The sequence below is a fragment of the Parus major genome, chromosome 8, assembly GCF_001522545.3.
Source record: "Parus major isolate Abel chromosome 8, Parus_major1.1, whole genome shotgun sequence".
NCBI classification, from domain to species: Eukaryota; Metazoa; Chordata; class Aves; order Passeriformes; family Paridae; genus Parus; species Parus major.
The window spans coordinates 7,078,080-7,099,762 of record NC_031777.1 but is presented as its reverse complement, the minus strand read 5'-3'; the positions used below and the strand labels follow the sequence as shown (position 1 = coordinate 7,099,762).

The 21,683-nt window shown below is 45.3% G+C and overlaps 1 protein-coding gene across 9 annotated transcripts; it reads right to left on the bottom strand.

Annotated features, from left to right (window-relative positions):
* Window positions 1-1,368: 1,368 nt before the first annotated feature.
* On the bottom strand, window positions 1,369-20,898 carry ZBTB37 (zinc finger and BTB domain containing 37). Of its 9 annotated transcripts, none has more exons than XM_015635706.3 (5): window positions 20,787-20,898; window positions 18,917-19,015; window positions 15,714-16,666; window positions 14,347-14,446; window positions 1,369-12,133 (listed from the first exon to the last, which is right to left on the bottom strand). In XM_015635706.3, the coding sequence occupies exons 3-5, from the start codon at window positions 16,634-16,636 to the stop codon at window positions 11,645-11,647; spliced, it is 1,512 nt and encodes a 503-aa protein (XP_015491192.1). In that variant the 5' UTR covers window positions 16,637-16,666; window positions 18,917-19,015; window positions 20,787-20,898; the 3' UTR covers window positions 1,369-11,644. The 9 variants fall into 9 exon arrangements, with proteins under 9 accessions (XP_015491192.1, XP_033372382.1, XP_033372383.1 ...); XM_033516491.1 differs by lacking the exon at window positions 20,787-20,898 and adding an exon at window positions 19,143-20,651; XM_033516492.1 differs by lacking the exon at window positions 20,787-20,898 and adding an exon at window positions 19,313-20,651.
* Window positions 20,899-21,683: the final 785 nt, after the last annotated feature.

Here is a 21,683-nt window from a genome sequence, read left to right as displayed (position 1 = left end):
CATGCATAATGTTCTTTTACACAGTGTTAAAAGAAAGAAGAAAATTCATTTTTTTAATACAAAGAGAATTTCAAGTATACATTTGTAGCATTTTCCAAATTCTTACCCAAGTTGCTAAATTTTCATTCACATTTTCTTAAAGCTGTCCAATGAGAGCGCTTTTTGCTAAACTGCTTTCAATGCAATTGTCCAGTCCCCTCTACCTTGGTTTTCTTTCCCCCTTTTCCAATTCTGGTTCCCCTTCTACCCCTGCTCACTCCCCTCCAGCAGTGCTGGCTGTCCCTGGACACAGTGGCCATGGAGCTGGAAGAGGAAAAGGGAAGCAGTCATGGAGGACCAGTTTGGAAACAGCTTGCAAAATCACTGAAGAACAGTCTGATATCCACAAGTTACAGAAGGCTTCAGCCTACTCTAGACTAGTCTGAACACTGACTTCTTTTTCTTGAAATAAGGACGGCAATCAAAAATAAAATAATAAAAATAATTAGTACAGCAGGAAATTTCTTAACTGTGAAATTAAGTCTTGAGTATTAGGACACCTGTCCTAAAAAGGTTTGGTTTACAGGTCACTAGTTGAAGGTGACAGCAAAACTTCTGTTACAAATGGTTACTCTGCAAACCAGCTCACAGCAGAATCAATGTAGGACACACAAACTTGGATTAAAAAAAAAAAAAAAACCAAACGGAACTGACAAGGTCTCCATATTCATGTTATGGAAAAACCCCACAACCCCAGTAACAGTTTTCTCTTAGCTTTGCTATTCAGCTTAGCTCAGCCCCGGGCCACCAGCTGGGTTGTAACTGGGTGCAACTTCTGACCCGTTAAAAAATGGGGTTTAAATCTTCTTGATAGGCAAGGGTGGGTTTCTCTTGACACATTATGAAGTCCCTTAACAGCCACCAGCCCCATCAGTGCTTGGGCACAGTGGGGCTACTCCAGGTGGTGTGGGGGCCATGCTGGCCTGGGGGGCTGCTGGAGGTAGAGCTGCCATGCCCAAGCATCTGGCAACGTTGCTCCCCCCAAGCTGTGGCTGCCCTGGAGCTGCCTGCCCGTACAGCCGTGTCCCAAGCCAGCCACAGCTGTACTCATCTGACCAGTTAAAGTGCGTCGCGGCAGAAAAGGGTTTGCTTTTTACTTTTTTTTTTATTATTATTTTTTATTTTTTTTTAAGAGGAACCTATTTAAAGTGCTGTTCTAGTTTGGAAAGGGACTCTGTTTAGAAAAAACAATGGCACCTTTTCACATGAGAGATTTCCTCTCTGTATGTGTGTGTGTGTGTATATATATATATATATTTGCAGAGTCAGATCTGCGGACTAATGAACAATATATAAAGTGTTTCTATATTATCTTATTGCTTTTCTCTGCTTTTTTCTTTTTTTTTTTTTTTTTTTTTTTACTGTTGCCTGCTGCCTTGGAGGCAGGAGAGAGATGGATACTCCTTTTACCTTCCCCACCATTAACTGATTTCCTAATGCAGGAATGTCGTCTTACAGCTCTAGCCCAGAGAACAGTTCACTGTCAGGCAGCACAGAGGAGGTGACAAAGTCCCCATGAACTGTCAGAGCCCCATGGCCAACCTGCAAAGGGTCACAGCAAGGAACTGGAGGCCAAGAAGGACTGTGTGTACCCCAAAGGACTCCCATTGCCCCTCCCAGATGACATTTTCATTAGAGTCACTTTACAGAGCAGACTTGCATTTCTGAACCACAGAGGTAAGGAAAACAAATCTCTTTAAAGTGAAAGCTTTGCTGCTAGAGTGTGTTGTGTAGTGTGGTAACCTCAGCACTCCAAGAGAGAGAGGTAGTTACTGTCCTGTGAATACATTGCTGCTGAATGCAACTACATTTCTGGAGTGATTGCTCAAAAGAGAGAAAAAAAAAAAAAAAAGGAAAAATCCCAAAATCCTGTGCTCTTTATTCTCTTTATTAAGTTATCCCAGTTAAATCTTTCTGGTAAAGATACACTTGACTATTTCCTCTAAGAGGCTTTTGTATTTTAGAAATTGATTGTCAGTTAAGTTTGTTACAAGACAAGTTTGTTTGATTAGCAAATTGCTGTACAAAGCCACTTCCTTTGTTAACTCTTAAAACTTTCTCTCCCACTTCTCAACTATCTGGGCCCTGTTGGGGGTCATGTCCTGTCTGCTCCTGCAGTAGGACAGCATTTCCTGCTCTGAGAAGTTTTAATGGAAAAACCCAAAGTTTTGAAAAAAGCTACAGATATATTCACAGTGTTGTGCAGGAAAGTTGGAGGGACACCAGGGAAACAAGGGGAGCTCTGGGGACAATGGGGTCACAGCTCATAGAAGCTTCAGCTAGTGTTTAACACACTAGAGACTTGGGAAAACTGCATTCATTCCCTTCCCTTTTCAGACTAAAGTAGTGCTTTGATCCAGCCTTCTCATCCATTGCTAATTCTCCCTGCAAGTGTGGGGCATGAGGTGAGGAATATGTTACTGCAAGAACATACAGATGCATGTTATTCTCCTCCTCATCCAGATTCTAATAGACGTTATTCAGAAAAGTCTTTTTTGCCACCCAGGATTGCTCTTGCTCATCCTAAATGTCAGCCATATCACCCACCAACACAAAACAACCATGCCTTATTTGAACAACACTCCTCTCTCCCTTCCCAATATTCCTTGCTGGCACTTGCCCCATGAAAACACAGCCCTGGAAAAAACTGTCTGGTGTCAGCTCTCTGCCAGTGCCTTAGGGAAGCCCAAGGAATTAGCCTTAAGCAAAGGGTATAACAAAATTCTACTCTCAATCCCACTTGGGGTGCTTCCCCCAATGTCACAATCCTGGCTTAAGAAATCTTCTAACACATGAGAAAAGTGCCTGCATGCCACCTATACCCTCCTTCCCTGCATCTCTGGAGATCCAAGCTGTCCTGTACAGCCTCTGCAAACACACATCGACTGAAAGAACACCCTGGGGCTGGAGACAGCCACAGTGGGGTTGAGGCTTCATGCCTCTTCCCAAAATCCAATCTGTCAGCCCAAGAATTGCACTGTCCACTTGTTAGTGTCACCCACAGCTGCCACCCTCCTCCCACTGGCCTCTTGCAAGCAAGAGTTGTGTTCAGTTACCAATGCACAGGCAAGGAAGGATTCAGGAAAAAGCTTCACAGTAATTCAGAGAGTTTTACATATGTAAACTCTCAGAAATACTCTCAGAGGTACAAACCCCCGTATCAAACCAATGCCCAAGACATGTAGATGAAGGAGCAGAGCCAGGGAAACCTCAAGAAACAACTTTTAAAACTTGACCAAATGGGGAACCAATTCATTGCCATCATCAAGTTAATTTGTTTCTCTCAGACTAGTTTTGTGACTCCTCCTCCTGCCCCAGACTCAGTAATTTCTATTGCAATTCTAGCAGAAGACAACCTTGCTCATGGCAAGGGGGTTGGAATAAGATGAGCTTTAAGGTCTCTTCCAACCCAAACCATTCCACAATTCTGTGATTTGAGTAACTAATTTCAAATGTATTTTATCTTTTTATACTGCCACTTTCTGTATTTTATGATCAGCAGTAAATTAATCAATCCAACTTAATTTTTCATTTCTCATTAGTTTCACAGTTTCATAGCCAATGGTATTGGGTCTGACTGCAAAGGTAATGGGAAGGTTTAAATAAGTAAGCCTTACTGCAGTATAAAAATAATGCAGGCATTTCACCATAGATCTGAGAGGAAGGGTGTTAGGTACGTTAACAATAGCTAAGCTGAAAGTCTGCAAAAAAAAAATAATGCACTGATTTTTTAAGTACTGCCTTAGGTAACTGCAGTAAAATAATAAATCAGAGTATGTCAGATTAAATAAGGAACTTACACAGGAGTATTTGAAAATACCTGAACGTATTTCAAAAGCTTAACTTATATGAACTAGGAAGGGCAGTAAAGCTTCCCATTTTACATGATAAAACTAAAAAAAAGGCAACAAAAATACAGCTTGGTGCAGTCTAATGGAAACAGGAACTTGGAGGCTGCACTCTCCCATAATAGAGATTTCCCAGCCTCTCTGGACAACCAGATCCAATGCTGTTTGAGTATACTCACAGTGAGATAATGTCTTATCATACCTAACCTCATTTTGCCTTGTATAAACTGCTGCCTATTGCTGCTCCTTCTTACCACCATGTGCCTCCAGGAAGGGTCTGGCTCCATCTTCTCTGCACCCTCCCCTGAGCTGTGGAGTTTAAATAGGAAAAATGATATAGGTAAAGGAGAAAGCACTAAAACAAAAACATACTTCAGTGTTCAACACTTGTAGAAAACTCAGAAAATGGCATTTTGAAGTCTGGTACCACCCTTTCCACCCTTTACTTCTCACCCTTCAGTTCCTTCCAATGGAGTTTTTTAAATGCTCACAGCAAAACTGCCCCAACAGGGGACTGGCCCTTTTTTCTCCAGCAAGTAAAACACTGGTGCTGCTCAGCCGTCATGTGCAGGATAGGCATCTTTGGACACCTGTCTCACAAGGCAGCAGCATTTCCTGCATGCTTCTGCCCCGTGCAGGTTCTAAACCCAGCATTTCCCTGCCCACAGCATCCATGACATGCCAGATACATGCACTACCTCTTCCCAGTGATGCTCTGCTGCTGTTCCACCTTTCTACCCATCCCCCTGTGCAGTTCCAGTGCCACCAGCACCAGCCACGGCTGAAAACAGGCAAGCTCTCTTATTATTTCAGCTGTCTTCTTTCTCCCTAGAGAAAGAAGAGCCACGGCCAAGCCTGCAGGACATGTTAGAGGTGAATTTGTTCTTAGCACTTGCTAATTCCTCAGAAAGGAAATTATTCCCTGACACAAAAAAAAATCAGCAAGATCTTATCTTTAAATCCATTCTTCCCATTGGTGACAGCAGAACATGTGCCTTCACAGAAGTTATTAACAAACCCCCAAACACTTCTAGACATCAGAAAATAGCAATGGCTCATTTCCTAAAACTTTAAATTAGACACTAAATACATCAGTGGCTGGTTTTGTGGCTTCCTCCCCAGCTCCCACCTGTGCCAGATCACAGTTTGATTTACTGATTTCTACCATTTTATTTCTAGCTTTGCCAGAATGTCCTTGTTTTACAACAAAACTGTTAAGGATCATGAAGAACACCTTCAAAAGGCCCCCACCATCCAACTTTACCCAGAAGTTTCAAATTCTTTCAAGGCTGCAACTCCCCAGCATCACAAGTTCTTAAGTCTTACTTGTATCCATGTTTATGTCACCAAAGACCTTTCAGAATTCCCACCTAAAAAAAAGTTCCTCCTATTTCCAAGAGGATCATTTCACAAGCTGTAATACTTTGGTTTACAACTGGATTAAAATATAAATTAAATAAGAATAATGCTAAATGAGTTTATATTGAAACACACTATATTTGTTTCTATATGTGTATATACAGGTATGTGTGTGTGCACTCCCTAGTGACAGCTAGAGGAAGCAAAAGTCATTCTCCAATGGCTTCTACTCTTCCAACTAGCATGGTCAACTTATCCATTGCAACAATTCCCTGTGCATAAAAGCTAATGAAACACTGGAAGGTGGTGCTGGTGACCAGCTGGATCACACAGACATTCAGGAACAGAAAGACAATAAATTATAAGAAGCAGTAGTAACTTGTTCACAGTTGGGCTGAAGATAATGTTATGGGAAACCTGAATTGTCTACAGTTCCAGGAATAAAAAGCCAAAGGTCACTGAAAGTTACATGTTGATATAATGCAGTTAATTCTAAAAGCAAATATCAGATCTGACACAAAGAAATGGCAGAAACCATGTGGAATTTCTCCCAGCAGCCTAAACTCTGGTACCATCAGATTCAGCAGGAAGCTTTCCAATACCTCCATCAAAACCAGAATTCATCCCAAGGATGCTCTGATCACTGCCTCCATCTCAGCAATGGATATTTTCCCAAATAGGAAGATTCCCTTAAACCAACTCAATCCTACATCCAAAAGTAAATGCTCCCAGTCCTTTCTCGATTCCATCAGCCCAAGCATCACATTCAATCTCTCCTAATTCCCAGCCTCTGTGTTTTTCTATGTTTGCCAAGCCAAAGCCTTTCAGCAGATGGAAATATTTTAGAGATGGTAGGACTCTTCAGATAATTTTGTAATCCACCTGAGTGGGTTCCAGGTTAGGAATAACCTAAATTTCTAGTAAGATTAACTGCAGCAAAACTTTGGCCTGCTGAATTTTACTGGTTATAAAACAGTACCAAAAAAACACAGCAAGTCTACTCCAAATCTACTCTATTCCAAAATATTCTGGTAGACTTTAGTTTAAAGAAGTAGCCAGTATTGCTTGCATAGTTTTAACTTCTATTTGGTTACAAATACATATATATATATATATATATATATATATATATACACACATATATACATACACAGGTACATATGTATTTTAGATTAAAATATCCTGTGAATGATAGTGATTAAAATAAGGATTCTGAGCTACTCTTTAGGCCCTTTAACTGCTGATATCAAAACTCTGTGCATGGCTCTCACCTTGTGACAGAAGCGATGTTCACCACAATTATATTGCTATGGCAGTGGATTGCAGGCTTTCCAACTGCAGTCCTGGCCACAGGCTCAGCTCCCTGGGAAAACTCAAAGCCCAGACCTTGGCAAAAAGTCTCCTTGAATGATGGCTTCTTGACTTACAGAATGGGGGTTGGAAGGGACCTTTAGAGGTCATCTAGTCCAACCATCCTGCCATGAGCAGGGACTTTTTCTATCCCCAAAATATTTCCAGCAGAGCCTGAACAACATTTGATGTCACTAATCTGCAGAAACATTTAGATGCTGTCATGGCTAAATTGGCAGGCAAGTCATGGATCAAAGAGAATATATTGGTGAAGTTTAAATAATTTTCAATGCTGTTTTTTATTGGCTTTTAAGAGGCACAATCCTATCTACCTCCCAATCAACCTACCACCCAAATCAATGGCACCTTTGCAGCTGTATTCCTATTTATGGATTGGATTCTGCAGGAGACATGAAGTCAGCAGCAAATAAAAGCTACAACTCTGCACTTGCAAAGGCCTTGTTAGGGCTGAATCACCCAAAAGTGCCAGGACTTTACTCCAAAAAAATAATTCTGCTTGGAATCACTTCCTGAAATGGGCATATCACTGTTAAGTGACATTCCTATTGCAGATGTGTGGGAGGGAAACACAGCCATGGAGCTGTCACAAAATGAGAGCAGGACAAGCAATGAGAGCAGACAGAGCTATCCTGTCCATATATTTCAACCTTGAGCTCACAGAGGGCTGAAATCCTGGCCCTGTGCCCTCTGCACCGAGCCAGCCCCAAGATGCTTTTCAGAAGGGCTGCAGCTTGTTCCCAAAGCTCTGAATAGCTGTCTGATGGGAACAGGGTCAGTCACTGCCAACCTCTCTGGGTTTAAAACAGCGGCAGAGTCACAACATGCTTTCTGTTCTTCCCAGCACCCAAACTAAAGTTAAATTATACAGATCACAGCTTGAGAATATTGTAGAGAAGATGATGGTAGATAATACTGAGAGGACAAGTAGAGGCTTCCCTTTGCACCGGCTGCTCTGGCTCTCACCAGGCTATCCCTGGATCTTACTAAGTTAGCTCTAAGCATGTTCTTAGCCTCCTGTAACAAATTCACATCCCAAAAAAACTCTCATTCATCCCTCTCTAGCTGCTGAAAATAAAAAGCACAATTTGTTTTCACATCCTCTCACTGTATTTTGGCCTTCTCCTTTTCCCAGCTTCACATCAGTCATCCTCCTGAGACGAAGAGGTTTATCTTTTCTCCAAAGCAGCAACACAGTATTAAAACAATTCTTGCTATTTCCACAGCTATTCACAGGGAACCTGGCAGCACCAGGGAACAGCCGTGGCAACCATCATGTCACTTGGCTGACACTTGGCACCAGGGCTTGCTGCAGGCTTAAGGAAATAACCACAACTCTTCACATTTGGGAGGTAAGTTCTTTGACAGCAAAGAACTATGTCCACCTCCAAGAAAGCAAACTGTAAAACCAGAGTGTGTTCTCCCTGTTGCCTGAGGCAAGAAAACAAATGGGTTAGTAAGCTCTAACTCTAAAGCAGACAGAAATGTTATGTACAGAGGTATTAAAACATCAGAGTTCTCTTCACATCCTCCTTAAATCACAGTTGAAATCACAGTTTTGGGAGAACAAGATGCAGCTAGACATGGGAATAAAAAGCTTTGCCTCAACCCATCACAGAAACATTCACGCTTGGAAAGCTGGCATCTGATTCTCCACAGCTTTGGTGCAACTGCAAAGAGCCACACCAATGCAGAGGCAATGGGACACAGTATCATTCTGTTAGGGAAAGCACCTCTAAGTAGCTACACCACTGCCAGAAAATTAATGAGGTTTTCCATACCTTATACAACCTCCAACCCCTTTTTTCTTGAACCTTGGTCTCATCTGCACTCAGGAAGTCAACCACTGAAAGAAATGTTTAATAAAAATTCCTTCAGAACTGGTTCCAATGTCTAGTGTGGATGGGCCTGAACTGTTTTCAGCACTGTTCAAGAAATATTAGTCATCATGATTCCCACACATACATACAGATACATTAAATGCACAGAAATAATATCAAAATGATTCCCACTACCATACCTTATACTGACTCTAGCTACAAGCTATAAACTTCACCTCAGCGAGGCCTGGGCAAGAATATTGGCTCTTTTGCATGCAATCAGATATGATCATTTATACAGTGGCAACCTCTGCACAAAAAAAACCAAAAAACCCAAAAAGAAAAGCAAACACAAAGGAGAAACTGAAAACCTTTCACAAGCTTTGTTTTCAGCCTAGTAAGGTATGAAGGACTAATTTCATGATTTTCACCAGGCCACTTGAAGTAGTGAATCAGCAAACAGGATGCACTGCTGGCATCCTGTATTGTTTGGATGCTCCTCTGTTCACAGTATTGATACAGTAAAATAAAAACCTGCTCCAGAAACTCACAGCTATGCCATGAAAACAAAGGCATTCACCATTTTATGTCAGCCTTTTTTCACTACGGTTGCCACCTCTCTCAGAAAAATGTTGCTTGTGTAGCAGTTACTGCACCTTCACCCTTCTCTTCACAGCAAGCTTAGCAGGGAAACTTTCCCACTATATTTTTATATAATATATGTATATAAATATTTTTTTGTTTTTTATAGTTTGGTAGTATTCTTTTAAAATTTCTATTTTAAAACACTTAAAAATCTTTTATGCGACTAAAAGTAACTTTTTACGCTCTCTAGTGTGAACAGGATAGGATTTCAAAGTTTTTAACTTTTTTCTTCCATTTTTGGTAACTTCAAAAGCTATGACTAAAGCAGCATATCTCCACTCCTCCCTGCACCTTGATTGCAACAAATCCTACCTTGGCCACCCTCTCACCTCATCCTCTGTCACAACTCTCTGGCAACCTCACTCTTTTGGTACCATGATGTTTGACCTTTGCCAGGAAACCTGATGGAGATGGTTGGTTGAGTGGCCAAACCACTCCCTGTGTGATGGATGCCCTTGACAGGAGAGGAGGAAGAAGGTACAGAAGGAAAACAGAGGTGAAATATCAGTTTTCCTGTTTGAAACGGTCAATGAAATGGTACTTTGCAGGTTCCCAGCTCAGAACACTGGGAAAGGTTCCTCTTGTTACATCCCTGTTACATATGATACTGGCACCGAGCCCTTTCCCAAACACAAAAACACATTAGAGCCACATCTCTTTTTGAGGGAGAGATGGGAAGAACAGTGAGACACCTCACATATAAAAAATCTATAAAGCAAGGCAAGAATACATCACCCTTCTCCAAATTATTCCCTCCAAAGGGGCAGGAAAATGATCCCAAGTACCAATTTGCAGATGGGTAAAGCAAGGGCTAGAGATGTTTCCATGTGCACAAAACTGCAGTCAGACAGCAGGTCAAGCTATATTGTCATTTGGTCAGTCTCCAGCCTGCTAAGCCCCCACTCTAACCACTAATCCAGCTTTCTTGCTGATGCAAGATGAAGTGTTATTTCTTTTCCAATGTCTCCTTGTTCCTCCCATCGCCTTAAAGTTCAGAACTTCACCCTTCCTTATCATATACACATTATACATCCTCAAGAGTACTCCTTCACCAAACCTGATACATGCAACCTGTTGTTCCCCGCCTTCATCATTAACAACTTGGCATCAGAACTAGAGAAAACTTAAAATATTGCATATTTTTTTTAAAAAAAGATGTCAGGATATTTGCACTTATCTTCCTGTCCCATGCTTTTCTGGTTATGAACCACGTAAGCCCGTGCAAACACCCACAATACACACGCAGGCATATCTCTCCAGGTTTGCTAAATTGCTCTAAACATCAGAGCTACTCAGAATACAAAAATGTTAAGTCCATGCAAGGGGACAGAGTTGTGATTGCTCTAGGAATCATCCACTATTAAGTCTCCTGAACTGTTATAAGGAAATAGAGTAAGGTTCTCTTTTCTTTTTGCATTTCATTGATAAAAAAGTTATCAAACTAGTTTGTAGAAACAGGTTTAAAAGCAACCACCTGCGATTGCTCGGCTGTGACAACAGCATTGCAGTATTCCCATATCCCATATTGCTGTTCTAAAAGATCAAGTGCGTGTCGAGGGGGAAGCAGGGGTGAAAGAGGACTTTGGTAGCCAGCCTCTAACTCCACAATTCAGCAATTCCAGAAAATCTCTTCCTAATCCTTAGCAACACCTGAAGCACGACAGTGCTCCAGCCAGGACCTCAGAGTGGTCTGAGCTCTCCAGTTCAGCTCCAGCAGAGGACAACCTCCTCTGGAAGACCTCTCCAGCCCTTCTCCCAATGCATCAGAGTCCCATGCAAACTTCACAGCTGCAAAATTCCACTCTCAGTAGCTGAAGTGCTTCCTTCACATTTTGCTGACCTCTGGAATACCACTTTGTAGCTGTGCCCACTTTAACAACGGGCACCAGGGCCGCATGCCTAGAACAGACAAGCCCAAAGCCCTAAAATAACAGTTTAAATAAAAATGTAAGCCACATGCCTAGAACAGGCAAGCTCAAAGCTTAAAATGACAGTTTAAATAAAGAGACACACCAAAAATAAGACACAGATAAATACACTTGGGCAAGGCAGGTTCCACCAGGACAGTATTTTTGTTTTCTTTGCTTGGCAACTACCTGGGGAAGGGAAGAAGGCAACAGCCCCTTGCCCCTGCTCTCCCCTCGAGCGGGAGCAGTGGATATGGCTCTGTGGCTGAACCTGGCACTGCTGGCGGGATACCCTGCTGGGCCACAGTGCTGTCCAGAAATACAAATGACTGCTTGTCCAGATCACTACAGAACAGTAAAAAAATTTAAAATGCTGTCGATCCCTGAATAAGAAGTTGATTGACACAGTCGTTTTGTTTTTCTCCAAGAGGAGGAGGAATAAGGGAGAGAAACATTTAACACTCTATTGGTGTGTGTGTGGGGGTGTGTGAGAGGAAGAGAGAGAAAGAGATTTTTCTATTTTGGCAACATCTTGGTAGCTTCTTTCTGTTCAGTGGTGGCATTGCACTAATTACAGTACCAGCCTGCCAGGTTGGTGCTGACTCTTTAGAGCCAGGAATGGGAACAGTCCTTTCTCCTGGGACTCCACAGCCGCATTTCAATCTGGCCCGGTTGTGGACACAGATCCCTGTGCTGTCTCCCCCACTGCCACAGCCTCTTCCTGTGGAGGAGATTCCTCCTCTGCCTGCCCCCGTGATGTGACGGTGGTCTCAGGGGAGATGCTATGGGGCCCCTCCAGGGGCAAGCAGCCAGGGTGGTTCTTGCGAAAGTGCTGGTTGAGGATGGCCTGGAAAGGGAAGCTTTTGCCACACACGTGGCAGTGGAAGGGCTTGTTGCCCGTGTGCTTGCGGATGTGATATTCCAGCTGATCCTTGCGGGTGTACTTCTTCCCACACATGCGGCAAACAAAAGGTGTGATGCCCATGTGGAGCCGCATGTGCCGGTCCAGGCTCCCCTTCTGGTTGAAGGATTTCGCGCAGTAAATACATGTGAGCCGTGGGTTGTACCGGAACCAGCGCTCCGAAACCTCCTGCTCCCGCAGATATTCCACGTAACCACTCATTCCAAGCATGGCTGATTCCTCCCCCTGCCAAGGAAATGGCATAAATTTAAATAACAAGCAGCCTAAAACAAGTTGTGGAGAAGATCAGGCCTGGTCCAGCCAGTACAGCATGTGCCAAAACTCAAAATCAGCAGCACTAACGTCTGCAATCTTAAGCACACATTTAAGTGTTTAACTGGGGCCTTGGGGCTGCAGACAAACAAGCAATCAATTAGAAACCACTGCTACAGAGGCCCCTTCTGCCAAGCCATTCCCTGGCTCTGGTGAAGAAAAGACAGCCCTTCACACAAGGGCACCTGACCACCAATTCAGATGTGGATCACATATCAATACTTGTTACTTTTTTAAAAATTTGTGCCAGTTTTATTAAAACACTCGGGTGTATCACCTTCTGTTTTCCTTATTAAAAGGAAAGGGAGTACTACTTCAAAAAAAAAGAAGCCAAGCTTGCAGTAAAACAAAGGAGGAACAGACCACAAATCACATCTGCAAGTCTTCAGACGTAATTTTACACAGGTATTTATTCACATATCACTTAGAGTTCATTTTATAATGAGTCTAGTTTGCCTGCCTGGCTGTGTAACCCATCCCAGCCCCATGGCATCGCAGGCAAGGATGTGCCTGACCCAATTTGCATAGCAAGGACTCTATTTTCTGAAGTCACACAGACAAACAGCCAAGGGCAACCTGAACCTCAAGCCTGGATTCAGGACAGATACTTCTGTCCATCGTATTCAGACTGAGCAGAAACACACGGACTCCAGAATGCTTCTGTGCAGGAATATCTACTATCTACTCCCCTAGAGCTGTTTCCCAGAGGTGCCAAATGTGGAGAAGCAACAAATGTAACAGCAGGAGGGCATCTCCTCCACAAGCCAGGGCTCTACTGGCATGAGCAGCAGTGTACTCATGCCAGGTGCTGCTGAATCCAGCTGTACAGGCATAGGGAAGCTGCTGAGGATTAAAGGAGATACACAAAGCTCTGGTTCTTCCTTTCCACTCTACCATTGCCATTGGGCAGGGTTCACAGGCAGGCTATTTTAGTATGGATATCACAATGCCAAGAGAGTGAAAGGAAGATACTTCCCCATGGTGTGTAAAGCCTAAGGTTTCATGTTTGAGGCTGCCTCACAATGGAGAAATAAGAGCAGCTGTTCTGTAGGCAGAGCTAAAATTACTTAGTATGTCACATTTCCCCTAGAGGGCTGGTTTGACCTGAAATTTTTGCAATGTCTTCTGGGGACACAAAACAAAGCTTTGCAAAACAAGAACAAAAAGGTATCTGTCGTTTTATGGAAGCGTCTAACAAAGTCAGCAGACAGCAATCACAATTTCCCCCTCCTTGCTTCACTTGGTCTCACTCAAGGGCAAAGCAGCCTAGTATCTCCTTACCCACCTCCAGCCAAAGTCCTTTGCTTACACACTGACACATTCCCTACCTGCTAGGCTCACAAGAGTCCTTCTGTATTGTGTTGGCTGACATGCTTGCACTACAGTGGCACTGTGACACTAACTGGATGCAACTAAATTAGATCAAAATGATAAGGCACAGGCATTAATACCATGTCCTACTTTGCTGCACTCTACCAGCCCACTGCCTTCCCATTTCTGTGCATCTCTCCCTTCTGCCCCAAAACTGTGCCCAAGAAAGCAGAGAATTCAGAGCTCTTATGTTGCCAAGTCCACTGTGCAACACAGTCACTTGGAAAAGACAGAGACCTCTCTAAAACTCCACAGCTCTTTGACACTCCACCCCAAAAGGTTTATTGGTCTAGTGCCTGGAGGGCTTTTGGAAATGGTCTTGGTACTGGCATAGAAAGGTTCAGCTGTTGTCACCTATCTTCCACAGAAGCCAAGACACACCTCCTCCCTCTGCTCAGTTATTTGCTGTGAGTTGTTTGAGGTCAGATCCAGCTCTGCAGGCAAATGGGGCTTCTCCTCAGGAGTTGGTGGCCTGCTAAGAATAACAGTGGATATTTATGCCCTCAAACAACAAGAGAAACTCCTTTTGTTTTCCAGGTATCACGCCAAAATCCCAACAACAGCCAGAATCAGTTTTAAATTATACATGGCCAGCACATGTTCTCCTGTGAGCAAATAGATCCTTTGCCAAAGTAAAAGGTCCTTGTATCACACACATTATTGCTTGGAAATACTAAATATGACACACTTCATCACAACAAAGTCCCCTTCACCTTCAAGCCAACATATACTTCCAAATGTCTTGATCTGCCTACCTGGGAACTGGGCTGCTTAGGCTCATCCATCCGCCCGGGAGACTCGCTTTTTGACCTGTACCGCTCAGTCACAGCAACCATGCTGCCAGAAGGGCTAAATCTGTGGGGTGGGGCAAGAACATAAATAGAATTTCTAACTGGCATCAGGTCACTACAGTATTTAGAACAATGGGTGAGTAATAGAGGCACCTGTATAGCATCTCTTCATCCTCATCAGCTAAAACACTAGAGGTGGAAATATAAATGAAAAACCAAAATCATTCTGGTCTATTGTTTCAGTCTGAACATCTGAAAAATAAAACTGAGTCATTTGGCTTCTAGTTCAGCAACAGAGAGGAATGAATAAACCAATATGTGCCTGGTAATTCAGGAACTGTACAGTAGGACAGAAACCATTTCTCAGAGGACACCTCTCTTCCATCACCCTCCTCCTCCATTCCCAGTGTGAAACCTAAGGGATGTGATGGACTAGAGGTGGGAAACAGTGCATACTGACTGCAGTGCAAAAAGAGATGCTAGAGACTAGCTGATCCATTGAAAAGAGCTAAGGAAGTAGGAAAGCATCACTATCCAAGGGCCAGCTCAACACTGTTCCCACTGATTGATTTATTAAGTGACAAGTGATAGAATATCTGCTGCTTCCAGGTAGCTGTTTCCCCATGGGGTTGAACTAGAAGAGAGGCAGATGTGAAGGGAAACCCTAGAATTACAACCTCCCCAAATAAAGCAGACCTGCCCTTTATCAAATCCATTCTCTGGCCCAAGCTTAGAGCAAGAAAGCAAATGCTGGACTGGAGTAGAAGCAGATAGATGGAGAATCCAAACACAGCAGATTTCACCTCTCATTTTCAACAAAGGCTTTCTGCTCTCTCATGTAAGCCAAAACAACAGTGGAGGCCACTAGGTTCCCCATTTCAACTGCCTCAGAAAATGTCATGGACCACTGGGAAGACCTTGACCTACAGCTGGTGTCTGGACTGTTTCTCAGCCAGAACCATCTCCAGATCTTCAGGACAGAAGGCACCAGTGCAATGGAGATATGTAACATATATTGCATATGGCCTTATTAATCCAAATGCTGAGTCTGGTATCTACTGAGGCTGAACTGAACATCTTCCTTTCAAAAAAAAAATCCTACCTCAGCTGAAATATTGAGGTAGAGATCCCAGCCTCTAAGAGATAATAAGTAATTTCCCCAGTTAGCCTGTACCTGGAGATCCTGGTCTGATCACTACCCAGCCAATGCTTAAGATGGCCAAAGGAAATAGAAAGAGGAAATGTTCCAAAGCAACTGACCCAGCCAAGTCAGAATCTTGCATAATCTCCTCTTACAGCCAAGGTGAATAATTAAGTTTAAGAAAACCCACCTGTCAATCTCGCTGCTGGTCGGCCTGACCACTTTGGCTCCAGAGGAGCCTAAGGCAAAAGCCTCCTGGCCCAGCGATCCATGGCCCGTGGTGTCGATCACCATGGCCGTGACCTCCTCAGCGCTGCTCCCATCTTCTCCCGAGGGCTGGTGCTCTGTCCCCAGCCACTCCTCCAGGTTTTCTGTCTTAATGCGCACTCCTCCCAGCACTCGCACCTCCTCGTCGTTCTGTGCCCCGCGCTCTCCCATTCCTGTCTCAACATACCACTGTCCTGCTCTGTTAATCCGCAGGATGGGCTCCCTGCCTTCCACATCTGAACTCTGCTCAATTATTTGGGGGCTGGTGGACTCCTCAGGTGGGCTTAACTCCCGAATGTCCAGCACTGTGCTAACCTGGCCCAGGCGACTCCCCTTGGGGGTGTTGTGATGTGGACTCAGGGAACGGTTTAGATTTGGTGTTGACCGGTGAGACTCGGGTGGTCTCTCCTGATGCTTTGTCCTGGTCTGGCTCAATTCCGCTTCCACCTCTGCCACATTAATTTTGAAATGAATCCCCTCAAGGATCTGCGTGCATTTGTCTATGATGTGCTGCATCTGCAAGAAACTGGCAGCTGTCAGGTAACTGATAATGTCAGCCAGCTGCAGACATATCCTGCCAGTGTAGCAGAAGGAGAGGAGCTGCTCAAAAACAGAAGGGTTCTTGATGACAGAGATAGACACAGTGCTCATCTCGTTCAGGGACATGTGGTCACGGAAGTAGGGCGAGCTGGCAGCCAGCACCACCTTGTGTGCACGGAAAGCCTGGCCCTGCACATTGACCACAATGTCACACAGCCGACCCTGCATGCGCAGCTGGTTCAGGTGGCTCAGAACAGAGTTACTGAAGTTAGGAATCTCCAGCTGAATGTTTCCACTCTTCTCCATGGTTGTCCCAGCTGCAGGTGCACGACTCTGCTGGAAAAGGGGGAAAAGATCCCATGATTAGCACAGCCAATCATTTGAAATTAGAACATTCTTCACCTGCTTCCACACAGTTTGAAACACTGGAGTTTTTAGAGACCTTCCTCACCTGTTGAACTGTCACACACTTGGCAGCAGCTCTGTCACGAACAAGTGCGTTTGAGATTGCTTAAAAAAACATTACAAAAGCTCTCTGATCTCTCCATGGTATGCATCCCCTTGCACAAGAGCTTTGCTAAACCAGTCCCTGACAGACCCCCCCCCCCCATTCCCTGCAGCTTTAGCATGTGAAACACTTTGTTCTTCCAACCTCAATAAAAACACATCTGCATGTAAAAAGAACATTAAAAACGACACAGGTATTAAAAATAGCCACCTGATTGCATAACATATTAAAATACACACCATTTGTATGTTCTAAGCATTTTGAAAAGAGAAAGTAATAAGCAAAGCTCATTTGTAAACAGGAACTGGAAAGGAGACACCGGAACCTAAATCCTCCTGAGACTTTGGAAAAGCACACATCTGACCTCAAGGAATCCTAAGTGCCTTGTTAACCCGAGATATCCATCGTATGTGGCACTTCTGATACATACCAGAAAATATATAACACAATATAATATATAACAGGAGGGTGAAAAAATATGCTGTGGCCCAGGAGGGCTCAGAGGGATCTCAGGATCACTTTTGTAGGGTCCCAAGAGACTTCAATTTGGTCATCCTAAGTTCCCATCCTGACCATACCCTAAGTCAGTAACCCCTGGACTTTTTCCTAAGTAGAGTAATGATGAGACAGTTCCACTCAGGCTACAATTCACAATGGTGCTGCTTTGCTTGGGCTGCAATCCAGATAAATGGTTTACCCAAGCTACACGTGGCTTATCCCTTGATTTCCATCTTGGCTGGGATGTTCCTAGATATTCCCACCTCTACCACACAAGAGCTCCTGGTAGGCTCAGGGAACACCTCACAGCCCAGCTGATGCAGATGAGGGACCCTTCACCACTCAGCCAAGTCCACTAAGGCTTATCAGGAGATCTCAGAGCAGGGCCAGGGAGGGCGGCTTGGGGATGCACCACCACATCATCACATTTCATTTTGTCAAAGTTTGAAAAGAAGCCCTGACCATATACGTTAAACATTTGGAATGAATAAAGTGAGACATAAACTCATTAAAAAAAAAAGTAAAAAAAAAAAAGAGTAAATAAGCTTGTTAAAGTCCACTCATGGCATAAGCAGCTTCCAAGCTGGATAGCATCTGAAGCGTGGATTGAGCAGAGTCCGGCAGATGTCAAAATCATTTAAAGCAGGCTGGGAATACACAGTGCCCACTCTGAGGAATCTCCAAATCTAAGGGACTGGCACATGAAGAGCACGGTCTGCCTTAGGAGGACTTTTTATCTGGAATTTCTGAACACTGCAGCATAGCACATGTCCATATGCCCAAGCAGGCTTTGTGCAAACTTGGCAAACCCAATTATTAAGCATGAAGCTGCAGGACAGCCTCTCAATCTTGTGGAGTTGTGTCAAGGGATTTCTGAGTGGCAGGATGGCTGTGTGTCCCTGGGGAAGTCAGATCAGAGTGCACAAAGCTTCACAAGGTGCAGCTGAACAGTGCCAGGTCTTAGGGCTTTTTCTCTCCTTCCCCTATCACAGAATCATTTAGGTTGGAAGGGGCCTTAAAGCCCATCCCATTCCAACCCCTGCCATGGGCAGGGACACTTTCCACTAGCCCAGCTTGCTTCAAGACCTGTCCAATCTGGCCTTGGACACTTCCAGGGATCCAGGGGCAGCCACAGCTTCTCTGGGCAACCTGTGCCAGGACTTCACTACCCTCACAGGAAACAATTTCTTCCCAATATCCAATTGAAACCTACTCTCTGTCAGTGGGAAGTCATACCCCCTATCCTGTCACTCCATCCCTTGTAAATAGCTTCTCTCCATCTTTCCTGTCAGCTCCTTCAACTGGAAGGCCATAGTTAGGTCATCCTGAAGCTTCTCCTCTTCAGGCTGAACAACCCCAACTCTCTCAGCCTTTCCTCACATCAGAGCTTCTCCATCTCTCTGATCATCTTGGTGCCTCCTTTGGACTCACTCCAACAGCTCCATGTCCTTCCCTTTTAGGACAAAGCAACAAACCCCACAAAAATCAGGAAACCACAGTGCACAGGTCTGTCAACACAGCATTGGGAGCAGAACATCAACTGCACAGAACAAGGGGAAATAGAAAACCCAACATGTTACCTGGAATGCTGTGAATTACATGCAGTGAGAAGGAAATGGGGGTACTGCCTTCTCTTTTTCTTCTGATGTAGTAAGAAGAAAACTTGTTGCCCCCTTCCCCTTTAGGAGGCAAAAACAAAGAAAAAAAATAAGTGCAGAGGAATTGGGCTCTCCCAAGCACAGTTGTGAACATCAAGCTTTGTCATTCTTGGTTTTGGTGGAGGATCTAGCAGCAGGATTAGCTCACCATTTCCCCAGAATAGTTGTTCCTAAAGCAATAAGCCTCAGGGTACACTCTCAAGAAAGGCAAGGGTGAAACACCCTTGCCAAGACCATGAGCACCCAGGAAGGCAACAGAGAGGCAGAGGCTGAGCTTCGGATATACAGAAAGAGAAGGGCCAAAAAAAATAGTCAGACCTTAACTGATGAGTATGGCTGGGCATGGCTGTGGAGAGAAGGCAGCTGCTCCCCAGAGAGCCCAACAAATTATCTGTGAGCTCCTGCTCAGAAGGCAGGGAAAATCCATCTATTCTTTATAACCCACAGAGCTCTGCTCACTTCAGTGTCAAGGAAACTCCATGTTATGATCCACTCAGAGACTGGTGAGAGGGAATCTGTCTCTTGGTTCAAACTACCCTGTTTGCTAAACCAGTCCCTGACAGACCCCCCCCCTGAGTAAGGGAACCTCTAGTCAGCTTCTGCACCTCAGCCACAGGGCAATGACATCCTGATTTCTCTCTTCTCTGGGAAGTCTGTCACCTCCACCCACCTTTACCTGCAGGCTGAGCTGAGTCAGCACAGGGCACACACTGAGACACCGCCATTTAAAAATCTGAAATGTCACCAGCTGAGACTCAGACTTTACTTATGTCAGCAAATGTCACCCAGCCTGTGAGGCAACTACCAGGAGGGGGTGGAATTCTTGACCCATCAGGTAAGAAGCAGAGACAGACCACCCAGCAGATGATGTCACCCTGGAAGCTGCACTGAATACTCTCAGCTTTTGGGTTGAGATTTACTGTAATTGGGCAGCTTCACAGAATATCCTAAGCTGGAAGAGACTCATACTGAGTCCAACTTCTGGCCCTCCATAGACACCTCAACAATCCCACTCTGTGCCTAAGAGCATTGTCCAAACACCACTGGAGCTCTGACAGCCTTGGGGCTGTGACCATTCCCCAGAGAGCCTGTTCAGTGCACGACAACCCTCTGGGGGAAGAACTTTTTACTTATATCCAGACTAAACCTCCCCTGACACAACTCCAGCCGTTCCACGGGTCCTGTCCCCGATTCCAGAGAGAGCTACTTAAAATCCCAGAATGGTTTAGGTTGGAAGGGACCTTAAACCTTATCCCGTTTCACCCCCTGCCATGGGCAGGGACACCTTCCACTAGAGCCCAGCTTCCTCCAAGCGCCGTTCATTCTGGCCTTGGACATTGCCAGATATCCAGGGGAAGCCACAGCTTCTCTGGGCAACCTGTGCCAGGACCTCACTACCCTCACAGGTAACAATTTCTTTCCAATAAATCTATTTGGCTACTTGCACATTCTAAGGGGATTCCAACAACTATAAAAACAAACGTAACTCTGAACTGAGACAAGCGGCGGTGGCTTCTCGCCCGCCCCCACCCCGCGCACGGGACCCGGTTCACAAAGCCCGGTGTCTCCCCGCCCCATCGTTCCGGGACCCTTCTGAAGCGGGGCCCACGGCTCGTTCTGACCCATGACAGCCACGCCGCACCGGACCGGGAGTGCGCGGGGCGGGCGGGGCCAACCTCCCCCAGCCCCCGCCCCTTCCACCCTTGGCCCCGCGAGGCGGCGGCCCGCGCCCGCCCCTCCGCACACCCGGAGCCCCGGGCGGCTTCGCCTGCCCCTCCCGGCCCAGCCTCACCTGCCGGGGGTGGGAAGGGCCCGCAGCGCCGGCCCGGAACCGAAACGCGCCAGCGCCAGCCGCGCCCCGGAAGGAAACGCCATGAGGCCTGTAGGCCTCCGCCTCGCCCCTGCCTGCGGAGCACACCCCAGTGGGTGTGGCTGCGTCATCACCACGTGACTTATGTTATATAAGGAACGGTCACGAGGAGCTCTCCCTCTTTTTTTGGTCCCGCGGCGCTGGGTGTGCTGTGTCCTGGCTACGGCCCCGCCGGTGAGTGGGGGCCGATTCCACGCTCGGGGTGCGGTGGTACCGGTCTGGGGAACGGCATAAGGGCCCCATGAGTGCGGGTCGGTCGCCGATGCGAGATGGCGAGGGAGGATTAAAGTGGATTGCGTGGCCGGGTTTCTTCGCGGCCTAGGCCTGCGGGGGCTGTGCCTCATGGCGGCCTTGGGGGTGTGTGAGGGGGATTCTGTAAAGCCCCACACGGGTTTGGGAGAGTAACGGCTCAGGGTGATACCTCAGGCGTTGAGTTACGGGGTCTTGTCTACCAGTCTGTTACGTGTAAGATGTGGTCGTGAGCACTATGTCAAAGTCACGTGCCCGCTGCAAATACCAGCCATAGGTCTCCGCTTTTTGTGGGCTTGGATTTTTTTAAATTGCATTGGGCTTTAAGGAGCTTGTTTTTGCAGATAAATGGAAAACGTCGTGCAAAAAGTAGTAGTAGCATTATGGAAGGATTAAGGATACCCGCCCAGCTGGGAGTGCATGTATTGTAAAAGGGTTAAGGACGGGCTTCACAGTTATAAGGCTACTAGACTTTGAGAAGCATTTGGACAGTGCTCTCAAGCACATGTGGTGGCTCTTGGCTATAGTCCTTTACAAGTCTAAGAGTTGGACTCTGTGGTCCTTTTAAGT

Bases quoted from the DNA above. Each gene is read 5' to 3' on its own strand.
- ZBTB37 (XM_015635706.3), bottom strand. From the start codon at position 16,636: ATGGAGAAGAGTGGAAACATTCAGCTGGAGATTCCTAACTTCAGTAAC. The intron at 14,447-15,713 runs GTGGGTTTTCTT...CCCACCCCACAG, and splicing joins ACCAGCAGCGAGATTGACAG to ATTTAGCCCTTCTGGCAGCA. The intron at 12,134-14,346 runs GTAGGCAGATCA...TTTCCTTGGCAG, and splicing joins CTAAGCAGCCCAGTTCCCAG to GGGGAGGAATCAGCCATGCT.